General features: G+C 39.0%; 1 protein-coding gene across 2 annotated transcripts in view; it reads right to left on the bottom strand.

Annotated features, from left to right (window-relative positions):
• Nucleotides 1-214: 214 nt before the first annotated feature.
• Nucleotides 215-14,799, bottom strand: part of ALMS1 (ALMS1 centrosome and basal body associated protein) — a 113,404-nt gene continuing 98,819 nt past the window's right edge. For both annotated transcript variants that reach the window (XM_081156973.1, XM_081156974.1), the window contains 7 exons: nucleotides 10,254-10,374; nucleotides 8,889-9,092; nucleotides 8,221-8,450; nucleotides 7,192-7,375; nucleotides 6,208-6,271; nucleotides 1,585-1,684; nucleotides 215-584 (listed from right to left, as the gene is read on the bottom strand). In XM_081156973.1, coding sequence (XP_081013099.1) covers nucleotides 540-584; nucleotides 1,585-1,684; nucleotides 6,208-6,271; nucleotides 7,192-7,375; nucleotides 8,221-8,450; nucleotides 8,889-9,092; nucleotides 10,254-10,374 — 948 coding nt within the window. In that variant the 3' untranslated portion in view covers nucleotides 215-539. The remainder of the gene's footprint in view (nucleotides 585-1,584; nucleotides 1,685-6,207; nucleotides 6,272-7,191; nucleotides 7,376-8,220; nucleotides 8,451-8,888; nucleotides 9,093-10,253; nucleotides 10,375-14,799) is intronic.

Raw genomic sequence — 14,799 nt, 5'->3', positions numbered from 1 at the left:
TAACCAGACACCCTCTCCACAAAGCCCATGACAAGGCTCTTGCTATGTCATGCTGTGTTTCTAAAGAAAAGCCACATGTCACCCTCACAGCCCATTCTCTTGACTGACCCTTTTAGATTGAGGCTTCCCATGTACTTTAGGGGAGACACTGTATAGCCCCCTGCACAGGTCCAGCTCCAGACAGGAAAGAAATGACCCTCTGTGGCTTGTTTTACGATAAGCCAATAAGAATATTTTTTAAAAGTTATTTATTTTCTAAAAGTATAAAAACACATACAAAAAGGGACTAACTGGATAGAATTAAGAAATAATATCGTTATAACAAACACCCCTGTGGCCAAGGCCATTGTAGAGTAAGTATTGCTCCCAAACCATTAATAATCTTACGCACCACTCTGCCCAGGACTTTTGAGAAGGTTACTACTTTTAAATTACACATGGACAAAGAGTTAGTTTTATTAAACCTGACTCAAAAAGAGTAAGGACTGTGCTTCTTCAGGTTGATAAAATAGAATTCCAAGGCTCTGAATAATCTTATGTCAGTCCCAGGGAACTTTTCTCCCCAAGAGTTGATTGGTCACTTTCTGTGGAAGAAAAAACAGGAAGGAAAGAAGTTAGCAACTCTTGCCATTAGAGGCAGACAGGCGGTCCTAACCTAGGATATGTCACTGAAGAGACCAGTGTGGTTCACCTAAATCTTGTATACCTTCCCCAGTGACAGAAACTATGGTAACTATACAAAAAGTACTTCCTGAAGTGTTTAGGAAAGATGATCTATAATCAATATCTATTATTTCTATATAGATACAGATACTCTATAATCCTGATAGACTAATCCACCCAGCAGATCACAAACACATAAGCACAGTGAGAGGCCTGATGTAGTGCCTGGGGCCTCCCCACCTAAGGGGGCCCAACCTGAGCTCTGGAGTGTGTTCCAGAAGCAGTTTTCCAATTCCATATTGGTCAGGTATGAACCTGTCTTTTGGGGTGAAGTGAGGGGGTTGGGAAGGAACCCAGGACAGTGAAGGATGTAGACCTTGAAGGACCTTAGCCCATTTCATTTCTCAGGAATGAACTGCTAGTAAGTCCCCCAGCCTGCAAGGTTCTGGGACCTGCAGCACCACTGGTTCCACGGGAGAGATGGGCAGGAAATGGTGCCCGGTTGGAGGCTCTGGCTCCCCAAGCTGCAAACTCTTAAGCTATACTCAGACATTTTCCAGTTTATTTAAAAGTTTGAGAGGTATAAAACTACCACCTGGGACTTTAGAATAAAAACCCAACAATTCTACTAGATCTGTCCATTTCTACCATGACATTCATCTAAGCTGATCCCTAAGGATGACATTTGGTTTCCTTCCAAATGTATGCCTGGAAGGGGCCTTTTTTAGGTTTGCTTTTTTATTCCTCGATTTGAAATTTAGTGATAGGTGCCTTTATAGCCTCCACATTTCAGCAGTGGCGCAAAGCACTACGAGCTTAACTTCACTCCCCAAACGTAGTTAATTCAAGCAGGTCAGATGTGTTTCTCTGTTCTTCTTCCTTCTGATAAACCTGATCAATCCTGCTCTGGGACAGACTGACCTTTTTATACAGCTGGGCTCGCAACCGGTATGACTTATATTCCAATCTCCTCTTTTCCTCTTCTCTCTTTTTCTGTATTTCTGGAAGCTGCTCATAAATCCTTAGAAATGGCACCAGTGGAAAAACAGAAAGCAGTGAGGTTATCAGACCACAGAGGCAGGTGATGTCTTCTTACCAATGCCCCTAAGCTCTACGCTCTCAAGGTACCCAGTTGCTCAGACAGGCCTTGTGCCTGTTGTGTGTCCAGCTTCCTCTCAGACACTTGGACACAAAGAACTCTGGCCTGGGGTGTTTATGATCTGGAAGGGGAGACAGATAAATAAAAACACAATAAAATCCTGCTAATAGTGGCTACTTCTGGGAAAGAAGTGGGATAAAGGGGCAAAGATAAACTGCTTTTCACTCTACATATCTTCAATAGAGATAATGAACATGTATTACTATTATATTTTTAAACATAAGGGAAATAATGGGAAAAAAGTACAATAATAGTCATATCTCCACAAGGCTACACAATATTACAGGAAAAGAAACTTATTCTGAGTGAAGTAGGTCAGGGAGGGCCAGAGAGATTAGGCTTGAGGTAGGTCTTGAAAAATAGGAGCAGAAAGAGGATGGGAGGAGATGAAATCACAATCTCAAAGAGATAGCTGCACCCCCATACTCACTGCAGCATTATTTACAGTAGGGAAGACAAGGAAACAACCTAAGTATCCATAAATGGATGAATAAATAAAATGTGATACACACATACACATTTATAAAAATATATAATGGAATATCATTCAGCCACAAAAACAAGGACTTTTCCATTTGCAACAACATGGACTTTGAGAGCAATATGCTAAGTGAAATAAGTCAGAGAAAGACAAAGCTGTGTGATTTCACTTATGTGTGGAATTTTAAAACATCAGAGTCAGAAACAGAGAACAGAATGATGGTTGCCAGGAGCTGAGGGATGGGGCAATGTACAAGCTTACAGTTATAAGATGAAAAAGTTCCCGGGATCTAATGTCCTGCAAAGTGACTATAGTTAATAATACTGTACTGTATACTTGAAAGTTGTTACGAGAATAGACCTTTAATGTTCTCAGCATAATGACAACAACAACAATAAAATGGTAATTATGTGAAGTAAAGAATGTTAACTAACCTTATTGTGGTAAACATTTTCAATATATTTGTGTGTCAAAACATCACATTATACACCTTAAACTTACACAATGTTATAGGTCAATTAGATATCAGTAAGCTAGAAAAAAATGGTCACTACCAGAGAAGGGATAATAAAGGCCACTGGAAAAGTTATCCCAAGAACATGTGGTATGAAGGGAAAACCTGCTTGGACCAGGAAAGGTTGTAATCCAGGGTGGAAAGCTGGGAGCCAGACTAATCAGAGTAGCCAGAAAGAACATTTTATAAATGGCTCCTTGAAAGCAATTATTAACATATTATTGCAGAAAAATACACTATACATTATTGGAACTGTCTGTTCATCTGCTCACAGTCTAAGTCAATTATCTTTCATCTCTGGTACCTGGTCCAGTGCCTGGCACGTACAGCAATAAGTTCTATATGCATTATTAGATTAGTGAAATGACTTCACTTAAAGGACATATTGGAAGAAATGAGTCAAGTTCTCTCTTCTCCAAATCCTTTCTTCTCACCAGAAACCTTTAAATATCTTTGGTAGAGGTTGGTGATGAGAGATGATAAGTAACAGAGATGCAGAGATACAAATCTTCCAGATGATACAATTGAAGGAGGACTGGATGGGGAGCCCAATGCCAGGCTCTCACCCCTGCTCTGGTGCTGACTTGCTGGGCTACTTCTCTCTCGGTTGCAGTTTCCTAACAATTAAGGGTGGACTAGATGATTTGTAAGATAACATTCAATTCTATGATTCTCAAAAGGAAGTAGATGGCTTCTATGTAAAGGGGCCATACCAGAAATAAAACTGAATAGAAGCACTCTAATGAAAACGTATCAGTTTAAAACCTGAGTCTTCCCAGAGATGGGTACTCAATCTACTTCTACAACTTCTATGTTTTGAAGCACTGACACCTTACAGAAGATGCATCCCTTCCCATAGACAAAGCTTCACAGTCCCTTATAGCAAGGGCTCCTCTTACTGAGGTGAGAGTGTAATTAGCTGTCACACAATGAACACTGTGTAATTTCCCCTAATTAAATTTTGTGATGGAAAAAGCAATGGTTTTCAAATTTTTTGGACTAAGGAACCCTTTATATTCTTAAAACTTGAGGCCAATTTTGGTCAATGTAGATTTTATCTATTGATATTTACTGTATTAGACATTAAAACTAAATATTTAAGAAGTATTTAATTCTTAATTCATTTAAAAATAAAAATAATAAGCCTGTTACATGCTAACAAATATAAGAAATGTTTTCCAAAACTAAAATATTTTAGTAAGAGTGGTACTGTTTTACATATTTTGCAAATCTCTTTTAATGTCTGGTTTAATAGAAGACAGCTAGGTTCTTACATTTGCTTCTGTATTATGTCTGTTGTTATATACTGCCCTGGTTAAAGGATACATTTTTAAAAATCCAGTTTACACTCCTATATAGTTGGACAAGAGAGGAGTATTTTAATATTATTTTCAGATAATTGTTGATTTTCTTGATACTACACCAAAACTTGTCAAGTGGTAGTTTCTTAACAAGTAGTTGCAATGTGGAATCTAAAACCATATTAATGAACTTTTATACTCTTACATAAACAGAGGACATCAGATTATCTTGCACTTTGAATATATCATCTATCCATGCCTGATTCTGTAACAATGCAACAGGCATTGGGAGAATCCTGGTCCAAGGACTTATGCAGATCTTTCAAATGCTGACATATTTACTTATATAGAAACATTGTATTTGTTAATGTCACTGCGATAAAAAGTCTTAGTACTGCGAGATAGTCAAGCTTAGAGTGGTAGACCAAGTTTTCTAGAATTCTGTTCTTTGCTTGAAAGCTCAAATGTTCTCTTTGGCAGTAAATACTGTCAGCTGTTTTCCTTGAAGTGACAGGCTCACTTCTTCATTTTCAGGAAAAAGTCTGTCATATATCATACTCGGAATAATCAATTTGTCTTTCTTTCAAGTAAAAGCTGTGTTCTCTGAGAAAGGCAGCTACTTCAGCTTGCTCCATAAACCTTGGTGTAAGTGCTCTTCCTTGAACCAGTCATCGATCTTGTATTCAGCAAGTGCTTTGCGTGTACTCCCCTTACACCACTGGTATGTGGCTGTAAAGAATACAGAGCCTTCTAGACCAGCACAGTCTGGTGCCACGGTCTCAAATAGTGTTAAGGCACCAGCAGTTTTACTCCTCTCCCATTACTTTTGCATCATCAGTGCAAATGGCAACATAGTGAAAAAGACACATAATAGCCTAGTATTTATTTTGAGATTTATTTTGACCTGGCAAATCCCCTGCAAGGGTCTCAGCAACTTCCAGAGGTCCACAACCACATTTGGAGAACTACTTGATTAAAGCATCCCTGTGAATTACCTATAAGGAAAGGGTTTACTAAATTGAGAGTAAAAACACAATTTCAAGAGGAATGCTTTAATCACATAAAAGACACTGTTTCCAAGCACTGTGCTAACTATAAAACTGTTATTATTTAAGGAGGTAGCTAATGAACCCCTAAAAGGTAACTCTTAACTTAGTCATTCCATGGCATTCTCATGATCAATATATGCATATCTCTAGTTAACGAATAACTAAAGTGTGTAATGACACAAAATTCACAAAGTATCAAAAGGCAAAAAATCAGTCTTTCTCCCACCTCTGTACCCCAGGCACTCAGTTCTTTCTCCTAAAGGTAACCACTAATACCAGTTTTTTGGGTATCCTTTCAGAGATATTTTATACATAAAAAGTATTTGCATCTATAGAAGCACAAATACTTCTTTTTAGACTATAAATAGTGGCAGTGTACACATGCCTCTGAACCTAATTTTTTTTAAAGCTTAACTTAATGTATCTTGGAGAGTATTCCATTATTTCTCATTGTATTGAATAAATTCCTAGAAACAGGATGGCCTAGATAAAGAATAAGGCCCTGAATAAATATTTATTTCAAAATATTCTTTATTTATATTCAGGTTTGTAATACAGATGAGCCTGACTAAGGCATGCAAATTAGTGAGAGTTCTTTGTATCTTCTGTAGATGAGTCATCCATACCATGATCTGCTACCTATTTTTCTTCTTTTTAGTGCCAAAAGTGAGAAACTACCTTCACAACTAATATTCTTATACTGGGTTTTTTTTCAGAGATTAAAAAAAAAAGTTATTGTTGATTTCAGAGAGAGGAAGGGAGAGACAGAAACACTTATTTGAGAGAAACATCAATCGGCTACCTCCCGCACACACTCCACTGGGGATGGAGCTGCAACCTGGGCATGTGCCTGACTGGGAATTGAACTGGTGACCTCCTGTTACACGGGATGACGTTCAGCCAACTGAGCCACACTGGCCGCGCTGTTATAATGTTTTAACTTGAGCAGAATGTCTTTATTCTGAGGGCGAGCCAGAGCTCATGATCATTTGCTGGCCTGATTTGTACTTTTCTAATTACTCTTATTCTTTTGGCCTTACCGTTTAGACCTCTGAATCATTTCCTTCTTTCCAACAGGCCTGTACTTCTGGGCAGCCAGGAAGCCTAAGCAAGAGAAGAAAGCATTTTCAGTGAATAGTGACTTAATAAGGAAGGGTGTGGTGTGCAAGTGTTGTGTGAGAGAGCTGCTAGGACTTTGTGGCCCTACTGTGAGCTAACAGTGCTAGGTGGTCACCAATGGCAAAGGCGAAGGCCAGGGTTAAACTATGATGACTGTGACAGCAGCCTAAGTCTCCTGAAGACACAACACTCTGTGGCACAGACTAGACTGTGAACTGAAACACTGCCCAATTTATAGGTAATGTGATGAAACATTAGGTAGTACTTCATAGTTTTCACAGCTTCCATATATTATTTTATTGATCTTACACCCAGCATAGCCAGCCCACCTGGGTTCAAATCCCAGCTTAGTATGTACTTAATTTCTATTTGCCTTTGTTTTCTCATCTCTAAAATAGGGATATTAATAGTATCTACTTCAAGAGGTGTTGTAAGCATTAAATTTGAACAATATCTGGGTAAAACGTAAGGGTTACGTAACTATTATTATTATTATTACTACCACTACTACTACTATTGCTGCTGCTACTATTACTACTATTATTATTGCGACCACCCTATGAAGTAGACAAGCCTGGAATCAGACCCATTTTTAATGAAAAAAACATACTACTACTTTTAGAACCAACTTGCTCATGGATACAGAGCTTGTTTATAAAAACACCATTTTCACCGCACACTCTCGTTTCTAAGATGTAGTGACAGGGCAAGAGTAACTGGCCTTATTTGGATCATGCAAGTACTAAGAGCTAAACTGGGTAGGTTCTGCACCTTGGGAGATGTAAGTCTTAGCAAACAAAAAGTCACCGTCTGCCCATGTAACTGGCCTGGAGTTGAGCAATGCTCCCAGCAAGCAGCAGACCTTGGCCTCTCTACCCATTAACAGGAAAGTGAACAGAGTGTACCTCTCTTAGGGAGCGGGTGCCCAGGGTCCCCCAGGCCCTGCCACTCGCTCGCGGCGTTGAACAGTGCCTCCCGCTCACTCTGCAACACGTTCTGCAGCTTCCTCTCCTGGACTATCAGCTTCAGGCGTTTCATTCGCTCCCCAGAGCGGGAGATGAAGTCAGGTCTGTGAAGCTGAAGTGATTCCTGAGGAGGAGAAAAAGCCCCCACCCTCACATTAATGATGCAGTCTGCTCTCCAAGGGCCTAGAAAAACAGTACTTGAGAATAGATTTAAAAAGCCTGTTTCTAAGCATATTTTCTGCTCTCTAGAAAATATCTCAAGCTGAAGAAGAATCTAAGGACTGTGTGGGGAGCTCCAGCAGGGAACCAGAGGGATCAAAGAAATGCCTTTGGAATAAGGCAAGAACTAAGGCTGCGGCAACCACCACCCTCCCACATAGGGCAGCACCTGGCTCCTGTGCTGTCCTAACTTTCCCTTCAAACAAATACAGGGCAGGGCAAGTGGGGTTACAGTTGTGAGTACGCAAAATAGTTCATTCGTGAATCGTTATTTATCAACTACTGTATTCTTTTCCATAGGAACAGCTGTAAACCTACTTTTGCCCCACCCTGTACATCATTAAATAACATTTCCTTTAGCAACCAAGGAACATGTAAAGAAGAGATCTGGCACCTTTTAAAGCCTGTGTTAAACAGCAATAGGAGTTAAGAGGAACAGATATGAGGCTGATGCCAACAGGAGGCCTCTAGAGCACATGCAGGTGTCTACAAACCCAATTGGCAGTGTCACGATGTCCTCCCTTTTGCCTTGTCCCCAGACATGGAGGGTGATGCATGATTTAAAATGCTAACAGAGTAAAGCAGCCTTTGATTAATGATGAGAGTGAGAACAGATGAATTATGGAGGTGCCAGAAATGAGGGTCACATGACTGTATTTCTGAAGGCTAAGTCACAGATTTAACTTCTTTGTATCTCACCCTTTCTTCCCCCTTAAACACAGGGCTAAAATTAACTCAATGTCATTGTACCTGTAAAGTTGCTTTCACCAATGGCTTCAGTGGACTTCTGCCTGGGCCTGCTAGTGACCCGTGGCTGTCCATGTGCTGACCCTGACAGTTCTGTTCCCGTAGTGGCTCCCTCCAGGGTTTGGTGTTGGTTATTGGTGCAAACCAGGAGATAGCAGGGCCATGATGCTTGAGCAGGTTTTCCTTCTTAGGACCAGACTTCACATTTTCCACAGGAACAAACCATGAAACTCCTACAGGAAATATTGTTAGGTAAAAGTCTGCTTAAGTGCAGGTATGACTCTGTAACTGTAGTGCTAGATAAATATTTTAAAATATACCTTTATTGATTTCAGAGAGAGGAAAGGAGAGAGATAGATAGAAACGTCGATGATGAGTCATGGATCGGCTGCCTCCTGCATGCCCCCGACTGGGGATCGAGCCCACAACCTGGGCATGTGCCCTGACAGGGAATCGAACCGCAATTTCCTGAATACTAGGTCAATGCTCAACTGCTGAGCCACGCCCGGCAAGGCAGTGCTAGATACTTTTAAAGTTTGTTTTTCTTGACATGGTGGTGCTGGGGGTGGAGATGAGGTCTATAGAGTCATTTAGAAAAAAGAATCTGAGCATTGGAAGAGACCTAAAATTCACTAGTCTTTCTGCTACAAGACCAGGAATTAGACACTGACCTTCACAGCAACTCTGCTTGTTCTTCCTTAACTTTTTGTCCCCAAGATAACTGGTGAGGAGCCTTTTTTCTTCTACTTTTTCTTCTGCCCATGAAGTCATATCACTGTCCTCTTCCACTCTAGCCTCGCTAGAAGTTGGAGTTGGGAAAATCACCCCAACATCTCGAGTGTGTTTTTTGACACCGTTCACAATCTCCAAGTTACCTGAGGGAAAAGATCACAGATGTCTCTGGGAGCAGTCTTGAGACTTATTCGGCAGGTAGTATATTCAAATCACTAAATGAAAAGTTTTTAAGGCTTAAAAGATGCCTTTGCTGGGTGGGCTGCAGGTATGTGAGGGGGGGAAAGGAAGGCAGGAAAGGTGGGGGGAGAGAGAGCGAGAGAGAGGAGGAGGAAGAGGAGGGAGGGGAGAGGAGAGAGGAGGAAGGAGGGAAAGAGAAGGTTTTTATTTCGAAGGCAGTTTAGATACTAGAGGGAAAGAACTACTAACATATATTCAATGGGTAAAGGATTTCAGTTCTGATCCCAAGTGAGAAAGACAGTAAATGCTTGCAGACCTCCTGGCAGTCACCCAGGCAAGGAAGAGGTTGACAGATGTAAAGGCAAGACTTGAAGGGGGGGGGGGGGATCAAGGCAGAAGTTTACTTTTGTTTCATAAAATCAAAAGAAATGGAAAGACATAAAATGAAAAGCCTCCTTCCACTCCTGTTCTCCATTCACTCAGATTACAACCCCATGATTCCAGAGAATTTTTGTGCACATTCAAGCAATTCTCTGCCTTCCTTCATTTTTTAAATACATGTAGTAGCATGCCATACACTGTTCTGTGCCTTGCCTTTTCTATTTAATTACATGTCTTAGAGATCTTGCCATATTGGTAGAGAGAGACCTTTGTCATCCTAAGGAGGATTTCATTATATAGATATATAGTAATTTATTTAACCATTTGGCTACTGATAGACATCTAAGTTGAATTTTATTTTCTGCTATAATAAACAGTACTTTGATTAACTATGTGGTTAATTCTACACACTTGTCATTTTGCACATATGCACAATATATCTATAGGTTAAATTCCAAAAGTAAAAGTGCTGGGTAAAAGTAATTTTGATAGAAACTGCCAAATTGCCTGTCATAGGGGCTGTCCTTCCAACTTATATGCCCACTAGAATGTATGAGGATACCTGTTTCCTTACACTCTTGCCCACAAACTTGCTATCAAGCTTAGATTTTTGCCAATCTGAGGTTAATAATAGCATTTGAATATAGTGTTAATAGTCATTTAGTATGGTGCTGAGTATCTTATCCTGTTTAAGAGCTACTTGTATTCTGATGGAAAGAAATGTTCAAATTCAGGTAATTTACCTGCTTGTACGCCCTTGTTTAACATATGTACATTTTGCTTGTCGCAAAGGGTAGAGTCTGAGCTCCAGAAACTACTGGTAGGAGGTGAAATAGAGTCAGAAGAAATCATATGGTTTACCACCTAGAAAAAACAAGAGAGACCCTGTTATCATTACCTGCAGTCATTGGCACAATTCCCCACAGAATAAGAAAACAAAGTCACCAAGAACAGCCCTTTCTTATCGAGTTCAAATTTGTTGAGATGAAGTTGCCAGGAAGCTTGTGACAATGTGAACATGTTACCATATAATTTATGAGAGGGAGGAGAAAGCTGTTGTATTTGAATAAGGGCCTGAGCTGTTTCCTGAAAGACAACAAACAAACAAACAAACAAAAACAAAAAACTGGGTATATTCCTAGGACTTGAAAACACTGAGGATGCTGGCCCCAAATTTGCCTGGCCAGTCTTCAGAATGAAATTCTGACTGGACACCTGCATAAGTTTTGATGAGAGATAGAGGGCTGGGTATAATTAATGAGTGTGATAAGTTGCAGTGCTTTCTAATAAGATCAGACTCAGATACTTACACAAGGGTAAATGCCACAGAGCTGAAAGGTCGCCTAAGTAGTCCTGAATGAGTACTGCAAAAAGCACTTAAAAGCCCAAAAGGCCTTTTTAGTTACCTTCAGAGCAAGGAGAACAATAAAGGTTAGGAAAGTTCATGGGTTTAAGGGGATGTGGGTGACAAAGAAATTATCAAGCTATAGTTGAACAAATATAGTACAAAAGAGTATTTCTTAAATTTACCTATTGTAACAATCCCCTGGGGGAGGGGCCCTGACCCAGAACAATGAGTTGGAATCTCATGAGGAGGGATATGAACATCTGTATTTTAAATAAATGCCAGGTGCTTATCTCCTTAAGCAAGCTTGGTACGGGTAAACTGAAAACTAAGTCAGGAAAGGAAATTGAAGGTATCTGCTCCCTCGAACTAGACAAACTAAACTATATTCTAGGGACTTCAGGAAACTTAGCAACAGAATCCTGGAGGAGGTGAGCTATGTTAGATGTCTAGGGACAGGAAATGTTTTAATTTTCAAAAAGATATGCATTGCAAGTTGGTGGGTTTGACACTAGTGACCTGAAATATTTTAGAATGGATCACCAATCTGATAATTAGAAGCACCTGGAGGTCAAAGATTAGCAAATTTCAGCAGGACTCTATAAGACAGGCAGAACAAGCCCTGCCAGGTTAGCCGTTTTTCCTAGTAGACATGGACACTAACTAGAAGACCAAAAGGATGTGTAGTAGATTACTTGATTTGAATAAAATGACAAAAATTCTCATGACATCTTTGAGGGCAAGATGGAGTTATATAGGTTGAATGATAAGTTGGTACAACCATAATTATTTGCATTGTTCTTATCCAAATATTATTGTCAACACAGTGAGAGGCCTTTACTGAATGATGTATCTTGCACTCAACAACAAATATTTACTAAGCACTTACTATGTGCCAGTCACTTGTTTTGCTCTGGCTACTCCTTCTTAACGTTTTATGTGTCAATGTCTTAGAGATATAGGAAGCAGATTTCCCCTACAATGCACATCTGGAAGGGCCTAAATGGCTGTCACAATCCCAAATAACAACAGGAATGATAGGCCAAATCAAACAAGGGATACCTGTAAAGCCCCACACATTAGGCAGGAGGAATGGCAGAAACTTGGATGCACTAGTAGAAAAAGCTCTGAGTTTGGAGTTCAAGGCCTAAGCCAGTCTCAAATCTTCCCTGTACTGTTTCTACTTGAGTAAGCCATAACCTCTCTATGCCAGCTTCCCATCTAGAAAGGGAACACCTGCATTTCTGAAATTACTGAAGTGTTAAAAAGAACAAATGCTTTAGATTATAAACTGTAAAAAACTAATATAAAACCATGAGATTATTATTATGTTAAAAAAATAAAATGTACAAGTACAGGAAGGGTGGTGTGGAAGATGTGACTGACCAAATACATCACATCTTTTCTGTAGCTGCAAAAGAAAAAAGAAAAAAAGAAAAAGCACTTTAGTTACTGAAATAGATTGACTTTTCAAGATAGATTATAAGTACAAAAAACAAAGTATGCTGCCATTTTTGTGAAAAAGGATATAAAACATATGCAGGTATTTGCTTTTTAATATGTAAAATACCTGTGAAAGAAAAGAACCCAGGTTGGAAAGGGAGAGGTAAAACTGTTTTTATTTGCAGATGAAATGATCCTATCTGTAGAAAATATGAAGGAATCCATAAGGAGGTACTAGAACTAACATATGTTTAGCCAGATTGCAGAATATAAGATCAACAAGATAAAAAAAATTCATTGTGTTGCTATATTCTAGCAAAGCGTAATCTGAAATAAAATTAAAGGAACAATTCCATTCATAATATCATCAAAAGGAATAAAATATTTAGGAATAAACTTAACAGAAGTACAAGGTTTGTACTCTGAATACAAATGATTGATGGGAGAAATTAAAGATCTAAATAAATAGGAATTCCACATATGTAATTTAAAAGTAGGCAAAAGATTGAATAGACATTTTACCAAAGAGATATGAGTGACCAATAAGCATATGAAAAGATGTTCAATATCATCAGTCATTAGGAAAATGCAAATTAAAACCACAATGAGATATCACTTCATACCTACTAGGATAGTTATAATAAAAAGCATGGACAATACTAAGTGTTGACAAGGAAGCAGAGAAATTGGAACCCCTCACATACTGCTGGTGGGAATGTAAAAATGGTACAGCCACTTTGGAAAACACTTTGGCATCATCTTAAAAATTAAACATAAACTTAAATATTATCCAGCAATTTCACTCATATAAATGAAAATATATGTTCACACAAAAACGTTTATACAAACATACATAGCACATTATTTATATTACCCCCCAAAATTAAACAACCCAAATATCTAACAACTGATAATTGGATAAACAAAGTGTGGCATATCCATATAATGGAACAGTAATCACCAGTAAAAAAGAACTACTGATACAAACTACAACACGGATGAACCTTGAAAACGTGCTACGCAAAAGCAGCCAGATGCAAAAGACTACGTTACATGACTATATTTGTATGAAATGTCCAGAAAAGGCACAGGCAGGTTAGAAATTGGGGCTGTAATGCTAATTGGCTGCAAACAGGTATAAGGTACCTTTTTGGGGTGACAGAAATGTTCTAAAACTGAATTGTGGTAATAACTGCACAACTCTCTAAATTTACTAAAAATGACTGTACACTTGAAATGGATGACTTTTATGTTATGTAAATTATACTTTAATAAAGCTGTTTAAAAATCTCTGTAATGATATGGAAGAACATGTAACATTGAGTGACTCTGGAAAAGAGCTGGGTGCCTGGAAAACAGGAGTGGGAAGGGCACTCTATCAAATACTCTTTTATACATTTTTTATTTTGTACTAGTGTAATAAGTGAGAATAAACTAAACCTTACAGAGAAGAGTGTAGCAATAAAGGTCTAAAGGCTCTGGTGAGTTCAATAGGAGCAAAATACGTTAGGCCATAGAAATGTTCTAGGCACAGAAAGGAAGGTGATAAATCTGCCCAACATGCTCTCACCATCCGAAGTATAGCATGCTTAGTTCAGACAGACATGTTTAAAAATAGGATACTGACAAACGTAATAGAACCAGGAAAGCTGCCAACTTAGAAAAGGGGAGGAGAAAGTATGACTTGAAAGGAATGATTCAGAGTGAAGACCAGAAAGAAAAACAAACACATTTCAGGGAAGGAAGAGGAGGCCCAAGAGATAGGTTAGACCTATTTTCTGTGCCTTCAGAGTGCAAAACTGGGAACAGAGCCAGGATATCAATGCAGGCAGATTTTGGATCTTTGCAAATTACCACCTTTGATAAGCAGAGCCTTGAGCAAATGGGATGAGCTGCCCACGAGCAGTGAGTGGTATAGCTATTGAAGCAGCGGCTGGAGCACCTTGTGTTACGGATGAAGCAAAAGTGTTAATGATGGTCCTTTCCAAGCCTGAGTCTGAACCTCCTGAACTTCCAAAGTACATACCCAGTCATGATACGCACCACTGGTGTGGGAAAAAAAAAAAGGTTTACATCTGATTAAATGAAAAGCCTTGGTATGTGTGTTCCCATTTCTACGTCAAGTTTCTGATTAATTCCTGCCTAGAAAAAGGTTAATACTTAAAAACAGAAAATAGTCTAAAAATAAATTTCCGTTCAACAAAATGTATCTAGTTAGCCCTCCAGAATGCTGAAAATAAAAAGTACAAAACCAAGTGTTTTCAAGGAAGTGGAGAAATTGGAACCTCATACATTGCTGTGGGAATGTAAAATGGTGACAATACTTTGGATAAGTCTAGTAGTTCCTCAAACGGTTAAACAAGAGTTATACAGGGTATCCCCCAAAAAAGTATACACACTCAACAGCTGATAGTTCAATTACAGTCTTTGATAACTGGTGTTTCTTTTCAGTTTTAGCCCACTGGAATTAATAATTATTGCAAGTGTGTACACATTTTTTT

This window comes from Miniopterus schreibersii, assembly GCF_964146895.1.
Source record: "Miniopterus schreibersii genome assembly, chromosome: 13".
Lineage (NCBI taxonomy): Eukaryota > Metazoa > Chordata > Mammalia > Chiroptera > Miniopteridae > Miniopterus > Miniopterus schreibersii.
The sequence above is the reverse complement of the archived record's forward strand: the minus strand, read 5'-3'. Positions and strand labels throughout refer to the sequence as shown.